The sequence below is a fragment of the Enoplosus armatus genome, chromosome 4 (genome assembly GCF_043641665.1).
Source record: "Enoplosus armatus isolate fEnoArm2 chromosome 4, fEnoArm2.hap1, whole genome shotgun sequence".
Classification (NCBI taxonomy): Eukaryota; Metazoa; Chordata; class Actinopteri; order Centrarchiformes; family Enoplosidae; genus Enoplosus; species Enoplosus armatus.
In genome coordinates, this window is record NC_092183.1 from 8,846,823 (window position 1) to 8,862,655 (window position 15,833).

Sequence of the window (15,833 nt, forward strand, 5' to 3'; positions counted from 1 at the left end):
GTGTATCATCAGCATACAAGCAACACTTCTAGGAAGCCTTCAAGAGGCCATTTTTATAGCTATGATGTGAATATTATGCCATGGTCATTGCAGATCTTTATGGCTGTATAAACATTAATAAGTTACACATTGACATCTCCAGGTGTGGCAGCTTCAGTCTCAGCTTCATCACAGACGGCTGACGTGTTTTGGGTAAATGCCTTGAACAAATATAAAGTTTCAACTCAAGTTACAGCAAGTAAACTCTTATTAACACTGGAGTTCCTTTGAAAAATGGATTGATGATGAATTGGTGGGAATAAATGATCAACATGGCTGGCTGGTAGACACTCCCCAAATGTGAACTGCCCAAACATTATTAGTTGTTGTAGCTACGCCAATGTGGAGAGGTTTGTTGAGGCTATAAAACACACAAGGAAGTGTATAATGTTCATTTGACATCAGAGGTCTGGCACATTTTCGATTCTCTGCACTTTCCTGTTTGATCAAGGACTCAAAATGAGGCTGTGTGTATTTTTGGCTTTCAGCTGTATGATGCTGTCAGCAGGTCAGAGCGGTAGTGATGAGCAATCAGCACAGAAATTAAAATTGAGTTTTTGTCTGTCTTTGTGAAAATTTTGCATTCTCTTTTGCCTGCAGTGTATGGGCTAAAGTGTTTCACCTGCTGGAGTCAAAACCCCGGCTCCTGCACTCAAGTATGGAGCTGTCCTCACCATTACGACCGCTGTTCCACCAGCATTGGTAAGTTGAATTTACTACTACATGTGGCTTTATATGGTGTCGTGATGTTTACTGTTGCATCAGTAACATTTAGTACAGCCACGGCAAGCCTTAAGAACAACATAGTCTGACCTCCAATTCTGTGACTCAAATCACATATTTTAACTTATTTAATGGAACTTTTCCATTTTTTCTTTCCCTGGTGCAGTTGCTGAAAACCTGATCACCAAAGAATGCATGAGAAGGGATATGTGCGATAGAGTTTATTCCATGGGTGTCAGTTGCTGTTCTGGAGACCTGTGTAATGGAGCAAAACCCACTGGAGTCTTTGTCCCTCTCCTTCTGGCACCCTTAGCCATCATTACACTCTTCATTTGAAACTTAACGCCCTCATTTTTACATTTTCATGTGGTGCCTTGAGTGTTGAAAGTGGAGGAAGCATACTGGAAATCAAAGAACTTTTGAGGCTGTGGTGATCGTTGAAATATACTTGGAGCCTTTGAAATCTAAAATCCTTGTGGACTATTTAGAATTTGCTTTGGGGGTTTTTTCAACACGCACAGTGCACATTAATAAACATTGCTGTAAAGAGGCTATTTTCCACAGTATTTTGTATATCTGTAATTATTCTGATGGGTACTTGTATAGTATAATTTTGTCTTATTTTTTTACTCACTTACACATTTAACAGATATTGTATATTTTGAAATATTTGTATATATAGCTTGTACCAAATATAAACTGGTGTTAAAAAATAAATATTAATTTGCTGACTTTTTCACATTTTCTCAAATTTAAACAACATCTCTGCTGCACCTTTGAAGTATGAATCCTTTTGCTCCTTTAAAAAAAATCTGAATCTAAAGTCATCCAAAACCTAAAGCATAACTACATTCATGCAGGAAAACTGTAGAAAGCTTATTTATATAAGCTATATTTTAGAGGAAAGAACAACTTGTTTGGAAAACACTTCAACTTGTATGGTACCGAGTATCATCCTGTGTGCAGTTAAAGAAACCAGGCAGTAGAGGGCAGTATAGGAGAAATCAAAAAGTTGCACACAAACTGAGATAATCAGAGATAATCAGTAAAAATATATATAAGTCCATAGATATGTGTGTGTGCATCAGTTTTTATGTATAATATAAGTTCAGAGCATGTACCTCTCAAAAATTTAAATGATTAAAGCAACGGATATACTTTAACCGCTTATTTTTGGAAATGTGTTACACAAACTATGTTAGAATAAGTGAAAGTACTAATTCTGAAGAATCTCCCTAAGAACTGTTTTAATGCAAGTTTGGTAAGTTTCCCTGTAAAAGCAGGTAAGTGTGATTTAATCATAATCAGAGTACAAAATAACAGCTATGACTGATAACAAAATGCTACATGCTACAAGCCACCATGTGTTTACCACCCAATGGCAGCCAAGGGGTCACAGTTTGGTTTACTGGGGTAATTATGTTGCAATTGTATAATTAATGTACACTGTTCAAAGTGAAGTCATAGCCAAGAAATTACCAATTGACCTGGTGTGCACTTCTGAAAGAGCAGGTCAAGACCACGCCCAGCTGATTATCAGCTCTGATCTCTATTCAAAGTGTTTTTTTACACAGTGACTGCATATAAATAAACATTCACTCTTGAGTTAATGTGGTCTGCAAAATAAAAGGCAGGACAAAACTTAATCATTATGCCATCACTCCAGTTTCAGAACATAACTCCTCTATGCCTGTTTGATAATTTGTTTAATATTGTTATTGTTTATATATAACAGCTGCAAATTCCTAAATGACTCTGGACTCATGCTGTACAGTACAACAACATTTTGTGAGATTGTAAGTCATAACAGACTCTGATCCATTACAGTACATCACATATAAGCAGTGTGTGAATAATGTACTGTATATAATTTGTTGTGATATGTTTGCTTTGGGGTCAGTTGCTGATGCTAACGTGTGAAGTAGATTGATATAATGCTCTCTAAAGAGGCATAGAGAGCCACAGAGCTGAGGTCACATATACACTGGTAAGTGATATGTTGAGCAATGGACACATGTATGTGTGTGTGTGTGTTTTTATGGATGCAAATGCTTACTATCTTTATTTGTCTTGCTGTAAAATAAGGTAGATTTAAGCTTTTTCCATCAGGCATGTAAAACATATACATTTACACATCAGTGGGGGTTTATTTGCTTCAAGTCACTCCAACTTCCAACAAGAGCCAAGCTGTCAGGTAAAAGGATCAAGATGGTTGCTTGTTCTGGCTGCTTCTACATGTCAACCCTTGAGATCATGTTATATTTGCTTTGCTGGATTATATATATAGAGATAATTAAATTTGACCTGTTGTTGCATGTTTGCAAACCCCAGATGCTGTAGATCACCAAATGTGGGGATAGAGTATATTTTCCTTCCACCATTACAATTACTTGATGAGTCACAAGTAATGTTATTTTAAAAGCAAATGACTACTCTTAAAGGTTCAGTTTGGTTTGGCGTTACACTCAGTCATCTAATGTATATAGCAAGGACCCTAAACAGTCAAAAACATCACTGGACTGAATTAAATTGATGCCACCAAACACACAAGCAAATAAGTGAATAAAGTGTTAAAAGTAATTAGTAGTGACAAATACACTTTAATTTGCAGGAATTTCAAATAGTCAAACTATTTATATATTAAACAGTTTTGTTTAGTAACGTGCACAGTATCCAAATATTTTAGTTAGCATTCATTACAGGTGAACATCAATTAAGTTGGTGTGTAAAATGTTGTCATAACCAAGAAAAACGACAGCAAAACTATGAAAATATGGTGTGGGCTGTGAAAAGCCTGAATTTTTGATAACAACATCTGGAGTTGTACTGTTCTGAATTTACCAACCCTGAAGCCCCTGTACTTGTGACTGCATCAGTAATAATAATCCAATGATATAATATAATAACAAAATGCTGTCAGGGGCCATTCTGCTGGTAATTCTTAAAGTTTACTTGTAGTTTTTATACTGTCGTAATTCTACTTAAGGAGGGTCTGAGTACGTTCAACAAATGGATCAATGTCTCCAACCTTACTGTGTGACACTGTCATTGTACAGGGGTGAGTTGTTGAAGATGTTCCAGTAAGAACAAAAACTGAATGATTCCCCTATGAAGCATGTTGTGCTGTGTGTCACTTTAATGCGACCAAAGTGAAACCTGAAGTCATTTAATAATAGCCCAAAATCATAGAAGATATACTGATGGAGAACAGCTCTTTGGGAAGGGAAAGAGAATAATGAAGTAGAATAGCACTACATATTCTTCTCTCTGTGGTGTACTCACTAACCAGTCCAGTGTGAATAATATACTAAATAAACATAATTTCCTCTTTCTGTTACTTCAGTGTTATTAACAATGCAAGCATGTCTCTTTCTGTACTGGGTCACATCTCACCCACAAGGACTTGTGACCCCTTTTGGCTGACAATTGACAAACTAATTTCCAGTCCACCATCACAGGCCACTATAAATACACTGCAGAGTATTCAAGACTGCTGTGCCCAGTGCTAGAAACAAATAATCAGACTTTATCCCTTTCGATGGCATCCAAAGTGCGTTTCATTCTCTAATGAAGACTGAAAATTGCAACACATCGAGCGAAAAAAGACATCCGCTGGTTAATTGAATCATCACGGTTGAGCAGGTTTGAGATTAATTCCACGTAAGGAGAAGATCAAAAGCGAGCCAGTTAGAAGGATGTCGAGGGGAATAAGAGCACTGAGGCTTGTGGGATAATCCCATTAAGAGCTGCACATTCATTCAGACTGAGGATCCACAACTGTACAGTATGAAAAAGATTAGGGCTAAACAGTCATTGATGGAGAGGGGTCACAAGCAAACCTGTACTCTCACAGAACATTGTGGTGTATTATTCTGTATTAAGCCTTTTTTAATTATGATTCTGAGCAATGATCAGCCACTATGGAAGCTATTTCAGAGTTTGTCTCTGGAACAGATTGGATTACAAAAAATGCATGCAAAAGAAAAGAAATGCATGCGTCATTGCTTAATACTGATTGCCAAGGACATATTTTAATAGGCTACATTGGATTACACATACACATTTACATTCTACATATACACACACGTACATGTTGTACATGAGTATATCAATAACGTTGTCTCTGACTACACTGTGAGCATTTGATCTAAAATTAGACTTTATTCCTCTAGAGTCTTGGTTTAAGGTGTATGTGTGTATGTGAATATTAACATTTCTGTGCTAACACTGTGGAAGCATCTGCTACAGAAATTCAATGTCCAAACAGCGGTATGACATTAGTGATTTTACCATACCATAGTGTTGTTTAACAAAACCATGCACCATTGATGTAGGGCAGCAAATGCCTGCAATTTAAACATTAATTAATTTAAACTAAGTGTCTACTGCCGAGCTAGCGGCTGTGTGAGACTAAATGCAAAAGTTAACATGCTAGCACGCTCACCATGACAATGCTATCATGTTGATTTTCAGCAGATATAATGTTTACCATGTTCGACATCTTAGTTTTGGTCATAAACCACAGTATTGTTTGGACCTGTTTTAGAGGAAAAGTTAAGGAAGTACCACAGTTATTACAATTCATCCAAAGGGGAAAATGAATGTCTGTAGCAGATTTCATGCCAATGCCTCCAGTAGTTGTAGAGATAATTCACTTAAAACTACAAATGTCAACTTCATGGTGGCGCTAGAGGAAAAGTCAGGGAACCACCAATGCCATTTTGATTCAACCTCTGGGGATCATGAATGTCTGGCTAGATAAGCATGATTTGAATCTCCTAACCAATTTACAAATCTGAGCTCCCTCATCAACTGCCCTGATCAAAAGCAACAGTGGTTGCTCAAGGCCACTCATAGGTCTGAAAATGTGAAATCTTCTGTATTGTATTTAGTGCTGGTCTAGACTGAAGAACATTCCCATGTTTTCAGATCTAAAGAACATAATAGTAATCTGGGTGTGGGTAAAATGGATGGATCCTGCAGAAGCATACTAATAAAACAAACACCAGATGAAAATAATTAAATGGAATAAGGCTTATAAAAACTCACAAAAGCAGAACATTAAAAATGTGCTTTATCATGCAAGTCATATTTATTTTCAAATTGTCAAGGCAATATAAACAGAACAGACAGCAGAGATGTGAAACCTCCCAAAGAATACTGAAACTGAGAACAACAGAGGGAAGCTTTGAAATCAATGCTCCTGCCAAGAAATATAATGTGTGGCAGATTTTCTTGACAAATGACTAAAAAGAAAACAATTAAATCCACCATCATCCACACAATTTGAGATGAACTAAAATCCTTTCTAAAATAAATACACTATAATCAAAGCTAACATAATCAGGACACTAAATAAAATATTTGGAAAAAACAATACAAAATATTCATTAACGGCATTCGTCAAACTGGTGTATTTACAGAGAGATGGATGACAGTGTGATTGTGTGTGTGCATGTTCACAAGTGTGTGTGTGTGTGTGTGTGTGTGTGTGATCTCATTCCACAGCGCAGAAGTTATCCAGACTGTTCTCTCGGGTCTTGGGGAGCTCACGTTGTTCCAGTAGTCGGTACTGGAAGGAAACACGGTTGATATAGTTCCCACTGGACACCAGCCTCACTACCGAGTTATCACAACCAATCTTCATCTGGGCTGAAGGGCCAAAGAGAAAAACAGATATTTCACACTGGAGCACATACAGAGCATTCTTGTTCTCCGGCCAGACCTTCTTAGCCTGACGGCAAGTGTATGTGTCTTTGTTCTGTGTGTGAAGTGTTTTACGTAGCACTAATCCACCCAAATCGTGGTAAATCAATAAAGATAGTAGAGTAAAAATGTATTGCATGGCATATTGCAATTCAAAATATAGAATTTGCTCACTCCAATGTTAATATAAGATTTTTTATCATACACTTTTATGTGTGTGCGGCCACTACCCACACTACTACACACATTCCCTTTGGATTATTTCTTCAGAAAATATGGGAGTGTATAGGTGGGTTTTTTTGTAATATAAAAATCAGGTTATAAAATACAATTTGCATTGCAAATATTTGGTGATTTCACCATGTGGGAAGTGGGATCACCATGAGATGACTCTGTGGCTTGATGTGTGGGATCATAATATGCAGCTCGAATTTAATTTCATTGATTTTGTCAACACACATGGTGAAAGGTGTCAAACTGTGTTTTCAAAAATCAGGGTACTTTTCAGTGGAATTCAGTAAAAATTGAAAATGGTGAGCCTAGGCTTTAAGGATAGCATAGCATAGCATAACATAACGTAGCATAGCATAGTAAAGTATAGTATAGTCATTATCCAGTACAAGAAGTCAGATTTCCAACTTGTCACTGATCTGATGGAAACCTGCTGTTACAATGAAAATCACAGATCACAAAAATCACAATTTACTGGAGGTAAACTGGAGGGGCTCAGACTCACCGAGCCCACTGAGGGAGAAACAGAGGTCAGCTACAGGGAACATCTTAGAGGTGTCGACCCCATTCCCTCCTAGCAGCTCCACATAGTCACCTGACCCCGAACAGCCCGACCACACCTGCCTCTGTAAAAAAAAAAATAGAACAATAAAAAATATTCTGGTGCTGAAGTGCAGCTAAAGCAAGCAGGTAACTTATGAAGTCTACATATGAAAGTGCCATATGAAAGGTACCCTGTGGAGTTTCTGACAACTGGTGGCGCTATGGAGCAGTATGTTGAGGAGCAGGTCCCCCTTTTGTTTGTATCTTGTGTCTACTAGCACATGCACATGCACATACATATTCCTCCTAGCTGGACACGTCGGTAATGCCCAAGTGTTGTGCATGCAAGCCATAAAACACATGGAAGGGGCAACATATGATGTTCCTGGATTTCACGCTATAGTTGGTGGCTGTAATGCCAGCTGTATTTTCCTGTCTTTGAAATTGTAACACTTGACTTTGGCACACTTACAAGCTGTCCTCAACATTTGAGTAGAAGTGTCGGGCAGTTGTACTCGGCCCAGCAAATACAGTACTTACAGTTTGTCATAATGTCAGCAGTCTGGCAGCCAACAACATCTTCAGGAGTCATTTTGTTTTGTTCAGTCTTTTATCAACATGATTAATCAGGTTCTCTTCAATTAATTCAACTTTAACTACTAAGTACTTGTGTGGTTGTAGTTGTCATAGTAGCAGTTGCAGTAATCAAGACTGTAAATAGGTTTAATTTCCCCTTGTTGCTGTAACTTTTTGAATTCTTGTATGGTATTTGGGAATGTGTTTAGATTGGTAAACTTGGGGGCAGTGCAAACATGTTGTGAACACAACATTAACATATCATTTTTTAAGTTAATACAGTGATTGCTTATTTACACATCCAGCAGTTACAGAGCAACATTATCTATTATCTATAACACATCTATTTAGAGTCATGTTCCTGCACAGCTATTGAATGTAAAAGTCCAATATTCACTCTCTTTCAGTTCTGTTTTTGGTCTCTATGTCTGGCATTTTAGCTGCTAAATGCTCATCAGCTAGTCGCTACCTGTGTCTGTCTGCTGTTTGGTTCTGAGCAGGTAGTGAACAGCAGGTTTTTAGAGTTTTTTCCGCTGAAAATAGCTGCCTGCTGCGGCTGAAGATGACGTTATGAGATGGGTCTGCAAACTATTTGCCAAATAGAACATTGATTTTGGACAAGACTCCAAAACCCTGGATTACTTTCAATGACAATATTCTTAGAAGCTCACTGCCAATGTTTTTCAGTTGCTACGACATCCATGCAGTGCAAATCCAATATGGAAAAGGTCAAAATAGAGCAAATAAAACACATTTTTATAAAGGAATGGTTTGACATTTTAGGAAATACGCGTATTTGCTTTCTTGCCAAGAGACAAGAAGATTGATACAACTCTGGCGTCTGCACAGTGACATTAAATATATAGCTAGAGCCAGAAGGTGGTTAGCTTAGCTCAGCATAAAGAGGGGAAACAGCTAGCATGGCTCTGTCCAAAGTAAAGATTGTAATTTTTTTTACACTTAACTATTTGTACTGTTGTTGGATTAAACAAACAAGATATAGCTGTATGATAATTAGAGGTGCATCTTTAGAGGTGCTGGAAGGTGGATTTAGTCACATTTGGACAGAGCCAGGCTAGCTGAGAATGGTATCAATCTCTAATTCTCGGCAAGAAAGCGAAAAAGCATATTTCCAAAAATGTTGAACTATTCTTTTAAGATTAGGAAGATATAGAAAAATCTTACAGCAATAGATAAAACCAAAAATATTTTAAATGGTTACTATAAATGAATTTAACCCTAATTTCTAAGTTTTTATGAAAATATTTAAAATGATTAATTATGTTAATTCCGGAAAGAAACTTGTAAAAAGACTTGTAAATAATGTTTCTGCATAAAGCTCACCTCACACAACTTAATCAGTTGTAAAAGCTTTTGTTAAATGTAGCTTCCTTATTTAAAAATAAGGACTCTACACAAACTAATGATGATATGATGATGATGATGATGATGATGATGATGACAATGATCCAGATGATACTGGAACTATAGCCTGATAATCAGACTAAGTTGCCATTTTGCTTCACTTCAGTCGACACGTACAGCTGCATCAATCTCTTACACGCTAGTTTTCCTGTTGCTATTTTCAAGAGTTACCGTTATGTAGCTAGATATGTAGAAAGATGACATCGTACTTTTAATCACACCTACTGAGCTCTGATTGGTCAATTGATTCTCTAACTGGGGGAAACACCTATCAATGAGCACAGCACCAGACCTATGTGAATTACTGAACAAATTTGAGATGTGGGCTAACCAGGCAAATATTAGGGTTGATGCTTATGATGGATGTTAACGGTGAACTGAAACAAAATTATGGAAAAATAAGATTGTCAAGCTGTAATAACATTTTATATGAATATTAGAGCAACAAGTGTTTGCGATGACATTTGGCACTAGCACGGTCAAACTAGAGGCCACTGGCTCTTAGACATCTTAGTAGTACCATAATTCTGTCTCAGTGCATTATAATTGTGTTAATTTATAGAATAATTTAAGTAAAGATATTTCTTTCACAGAGGAAGGGGGATGTTTGTCTGTCTTTGTGTGTATGTGTGTGTGTGTGTGTGTGTTTCACCTGTGGGCTGAGCTCATTGCTCTTGGCCTGCCCCAGGCTGAGTTCTGTCAGTCGGATCTCCACGGGGTAGATGATGGAGAAGCTGCAGTTCCTGCGCTGGTGTGGCATCACCATGGTGAAGCTGCCCTCTGGACTCTGAGACATGATGTTACAGGCTGTACACACAAACACACAGACGCACAGACGCACACACACACACACACACACACACACACACACACACACACACACAGGAGGAGAGGTTTCGAATTAACAGTTCCCTATCACCAGAGAAACTCATTACTGACACCTCATGTCACAAATTGGACATAATCAAGGCTGACGGCGGGGAGGGGACACAATTAGGGCTGAGCATGGAAATCCAATTCCAGTTCTGATGACAAAGATAAGAAAATAATGAAATTTGAATTGATAACAGTATGGTAGACTAAACAGGCACCAACAGGAGTCGGAACACTTTACTCCTGCGGGCATGTTGTTCATTTAGAGACATTTTCGTGGTGAAGGAGCCGTGCCAATCAAAGCTAAGGAGAGAATGTTAGAATAAATATTACCGAGTGTTATTTGTTCTGCAAGCGCAACATATGAAGGCTAGATTAATGACTTTTAACTGTGCTGTATGTGTATCATTTTTCCCTTTTTATGTTGGTGACTATCACTCAAATTTACAAAGGAACAGAATGAATATAAATAAAATCTGCCTTTACTTTTGGTAAAACATATTAGTGCCCCTCATCACAGCATTACAGCTTTTTCAGAATTGACTGTCTTCTACTTGTCAAAATCAGGTGAAACATTTATTATTTATTGGCCAAGAAATGTCTACACATGTTGAAGAACATAACATGTTTACTGTTGCTAATATGTGTATTATCTGTATATCACATTATTGCATGTACAGCTGCAGCTAATTGTCAATATATGAATGCAATGTCACACAGTGGCCTGAGATGTATGCTGTTTCTCTATAGATAATCCATTCAAACTCCCTTTTTTGTGTCAGTGCTCTTTCTTTGTCTGTCCTTGTCTTACAGCCAGACTGTGATTGTTATGTTGCTTGACACAGTGTTAACACCGTGTTTGTCAAGCAGCTGGAAAACAGGTGCATCCCCCCTCATTCAATCTCTTCCTGTCGCTCTCGGCCTTGATTAATGCTCGACCAAGTGCAAATGACCAGGAAGAACACACATGCGTGCACACAAGAAAGTACCACCTGTCTAGACAACACACATTTGAGAATAATCTGATTTAGATGCAAGGCCTTGGTCCTTGTTTACATTGTTTTCTCATGAATTATAGTTTTATTTGTATGGATGATGTTTCTGTTTATTCTGCTTTTAGACTTTTTAGCCCTCCAGTGACTTCAAGGACGTGTAGCAGGACTCACGGAAGGGGTTGTGTAGCTTTTTGACAGCGAGAGTGAAGCCGCTGTCAGGGCTGTGAATGCGGAAGAAGATCATGGCGACGTTCTGAGAGGAGCGGCTGGTGGCTCCTGGTGCTGTGGAGGAGCAGTAGTCTGTGTAGCGCTGGTGTAGAGGGAGCTGGTGGTCCTGCCTGCTGGGGAACTTCTCTCCCTTCAGAACCCAGCCGTCAAACATCTGCGGGAGGAATAAACATCATATGGAGTAAATGTAAACTATGCCAGGTTTTTATCATACAAATACTCAATATAAACTAAATCATAGTTTCCTCATTTCATTAATTGATGATTTCACTGTCTCTCTCCAGTGCCACTCCTCTGCACCTTCACTTACACAATAATCATTGACAATGATCAACATTGACATTATCGTAAAAGTTACATAGAATAGGAACTTGTGGCTTGTAAAATAAAAGCAATTTCTCAATCTTATGTAGGAAGACTGGTAAAATGTACCTGAAAGCAGACACAAAAATACCATTAGTGGAAATGTTTACATTGTATGAATATGTGGTTGCTGACTTTAAATATAAAAACATACATCAGTTATACTGTATGATGAATGAGTTGATCAATATGCCAGTCTCTTTTCTATTAAACTTGATTTAACAGTGCACAGTCTTTGAATAACAGAAGAATATGTTAGGTAATTAAGATAATGTTAAGATAAGGCAACATCACTTAACTTTACTTTAGGTGTCTTCTCTAAGGCTATTAGTCCAATATGATTTACAGCACCATCTACACTGCTGTGCTGTGAATCATATTTAATTTCAACCATGAATTTTGTTCTATAAATATTCTGTAAATCTCATTTATACAGATAATGTGTTCAAAAATAAAGAGGCGTGCTATTTGGTTATGTTGAGCGTCTTCTTCTGCTAACAGGCAACTGCTACTGGTTTCCAGATAACACCTCGACCCAGCCTGTAAACCCAGTCAGTATTATAAGGTTAACCAGTCTTTCTCTCCGCCATGCCTTTTACCACTTTGGCCCACATGGACGGAAACTGCAATGTAACTGGCAGGCTTGGCTTCAGAACTAAAGCCTTCTCTTCCCACACTTGCTCTGGGTAATGTGACCAATGCAGAGAGGATCCAGTGTGGTGTTTGGCCCGTAAACGCCGCCTTAACCCTGTTTGGCATCATTTTAATCAAACAGAAGAAGATGAAATAGAATTCAGAGTTTAAACTGCAAAGCCCTGAACTTCCTGTCTTCCGCTTGCGGAGGGGTTGGGGGCGCGTGGGCATTATTTTCGGTGAGTGGAGCCAACCTTGATGAAGTCTCCGGCGCTGCAGTCGATACTGACGTCAGACAGCTCCAGACTGATGACCTCATTGGGCTCGGCGATGATGAAAGCGGCACAGGCCAGCTGTGGCTGAGAAGCCACGAAGGTGAAGTAGCCATCAGTGGCCAGCATGTCCAAACATCCTGCAAACCACACACACACACACACACACACACACACATTACTTATTCATAATGACAGAGGACAACACATTCACAAAACACTTCCACTCTGCTTTTGTCCACAAGCAAACATTGAGGATTTAGGTCATGAACTCAAAGTGTGATGGTAATCAGCTTTACTGGCAAACACAACAAGTCTTCCAGTGTTCATAAGTCTTGAATGCTGACCGGAGAGTTGTTGTTTCTGTACATACAGTAGAGCTGGTGTGGCTCTGGGAGGTTTGTGACAAAATGATCTGAAGGTTTTAATTAATTCTGATAGAAGTGGACTTAAATAAAACAATGACACTGTTCATTTCTGACATGTATAACATTTTTCTATGTGTCTTTTTGGGAAATACTAAATGGATGTCCTATAGCTACTGCAGGTGCAGGTATGTTGTTGTTCATTGTTGCTTTTATCTACATCTATACTTTTCACCTTCTATTATTTTTCTCTTATCTTTGTTCAGCTTCATTTTTATCTGTCTGACTGTGTGTAACATTGAGAGCAACTTAAAACCGGAGTCAAATTCCTTGCATGTGAACACATACTCTGCCAGTAAAGCTGATTCTGATATATATGTAGGATTGATTGACTGAATAATTGACTGATTGATGAATATACCTGCCTGAACACTAGACCAATGAACATCTCCCCACTGAATGTTTTAAATTCCTCATTTAACTCACTTTTAATTATATAAAGAGGTTTACTTGTTGTTTGCCAAGTCGCTAAACAGTGATACGCATAATCAGCTGCTGAATAAAGCCATTGTTTACTGCTGCACTTACTGAGAGGTCGGCGGAAAATAAAATCCTCTGATTCTCTTTTCTGGTCCAAACTGAGCAGAGAATATAATCCATCTGAAGCTTCGTTGTCCTGAATAAAAACATGATGGAAACAGACGTCAAATTGAAGCTTCCAGATGTCCTCGCAGAAACTTTACAGACACCAGTCTAACTTGCCTGACTTAAACTGAAGCGAAGTGGAATTATTGATTAACAATTAAAACTCTTACCTCAATGTAGCGACTGAGCCCCATCCTCGATGAGAGGGAGACCAGAAAGAGGAACAGCTGTGCGCGCAGAGCCACCGACATCCTGAAGTGCGTCTCTCGGCGAAGTGTTTCCTGAAGCAGAGGCGAAAATAGCGGCGCAGTGCGAGAGGTGGCAGCTTTTATAGCAGCACAGACAGACAGGCAGGCCTACATCAGAGGGTCACTGAACAACACTGAGTCGTGCGGATTTACAAGCATTCTAATCATGTGTGAAAATCTGCCATTCATACCAGTATTAGGTCACTTAAATACGCATGGCTGTGTAGGAACTTAATAGCTGCGTTTACATTGTTTAAAAGAAATCAAATTAAAGGTCATAACGTAAACATGCCGCGTTTCTTAAAATAGTTGCAGAACATAATATTGCTTGGTTAGGCCATTACATTGTGGTTATAACATCATGGTGGCACTTTAATTCATGGGAAATTAAGCTAACATGACAACTGAAATAAAACAAATATATAGAGCATCCCTAAGAACAAAAAAGAGCATGTGAATTTATCAGATGTGCAACATGTTATATATAAGTGCCTTTGAACAGAATTGAATAAACACATAAATATAAATGCATCTAATCTTTCACAAGCTAAAAAAATGAATTTCATATGTGCTTATTTTGTAAAGGATGGAAGAATTACTTTAAACACAAACGTACAAACATGGACTTAGACCCTGCAATGACCTGGCTTCAGTTCCCAACAGCAGGACCAGCTATTCAAAACAAAACAACTTGCACTGGCTTGTGAGTGGGAAGCCAGTGCGGGATGATGGGCAGTGGCGGCCTAAAGGTTAGAGAAGCAGGCTTGAGACTGGAAGGTTGCCACTTCAGTCCCCTGTGAGGTACAGGTCTAACGTCTGTAGACCTTCGCCTCAGAGCAAATGCTGACTGGGGAGGAAAAGTTGTCTGATGGCAGTATAGTGCCAGTAAATCACCTGATTACATCATTGTTAATTCCCAATGTGTATCATCATTCTTGTTTTTTCTCAATCCTGCAGTTATAAACGTAATTTCTGGGAGACAGGGATTGCCTGGAAATGGTGTAGACTATCATCTGTCTCCATTGATACACATGGAGTTGCCAGCTGTACCATATTTTGCCTATATGACCTGTGGCCTCTACATAGACTTGACCAGTTTAATTGTTGACTTCTGATTCGCTGTACTGCTTACTGGCATGGGCAGGAGAGACATCCAAGGGAATTAGGTATATTCACTTTTAAAGAACCCTCTCCACATCCCTTTCGTTAATAGAGAAATCATGAAAAAGCTTTTGTGATTTGTCTTTCTAAACAAGAGTTGAGAGCAGATAGATTGATGCTATGGCAGCAAATCAAATTCAATCAGCAACCTCTTGCAGTATTTCTATCTTTAATATACATTCTGTAATATTAATTTGTTGGTAACACTAGTTAACACACAACGATAACCACATAATCAGACCAGAGGATAATTGTGCTTAAATAACATGGCAGTTCTTTTTCATTTGATGAAATACTGATGTTTCCATTATTTTGGCAGGCACATGTTTCATTCCCACCATTCCAGTGTGCTACACTTTGATTTCACTTTGACTCACACTACCACTGCAGTAGAGCACCACCAGAATTCGCCAGAGACTGGTCGTTAAGTGGTATGGTCGCATTGTTCCTTGCATGTCTGTGTGGAGAGGTATTCACAATATGGCCACATGTTCAGTTAATACTTGACCAGTGATGCTTCACCTGAGTGTCTGTGACCAGACAGCCAAAGCATTAAAATGTTCAGCTAAAAGCACAGAATTAATGGCACAACAAAAGAACAAAAATTATGTAGATATAAGAAAGGAGAGAGCGAGAAAGAGTCAGAGAGAAAGAAGCTGTGATGTAATTTGGTTTGTGGTGACACACAGCAAATTCATTTAGATGAGACTAATTGTGAGTGTCCATGCTGCCGTTTTGAAAGGTCAAACTCAGACGTAGCTGAGTGTAAGAGATGATGATCATCCTGTCGGCGTTCGTACACACTTC

The 15,833-nt window shown here is 38.5% G+C and overlaps 1 protein-coding gene across 1 annotated transcript; it reads right to left on the minus strand.

Moving 5' to 3' along the window:
• Positions 1-6,259: 6,259 nt before the first annotated feature.
• LOC139284311 (corticotropin-releasing factor-binding protein-like) lies at positions 6,260-13,868 on the minus strand. The gene is made up of 7 exons (XM_070904538.1): positions 13,788-13,868; positions 13,561-13,648; positions 12,590-12,747; positions 11,283-11,493; positions 9,896-10,050; positions 7,205-7,325; positions 6,260-6,414 (listed from the first exon to the last, which is right to left on the minus strand). The coding sequence occupies exons 1-7, from the start codon at positions 13,866-13,868 to the stop codon at positions 6,260-6,262; spliced, it is 969 nt and encodes a 322-aa protein (XP_070760639.1).
• Positions 13,869-15,833: the final 1,965 nt, after the last annotated feature.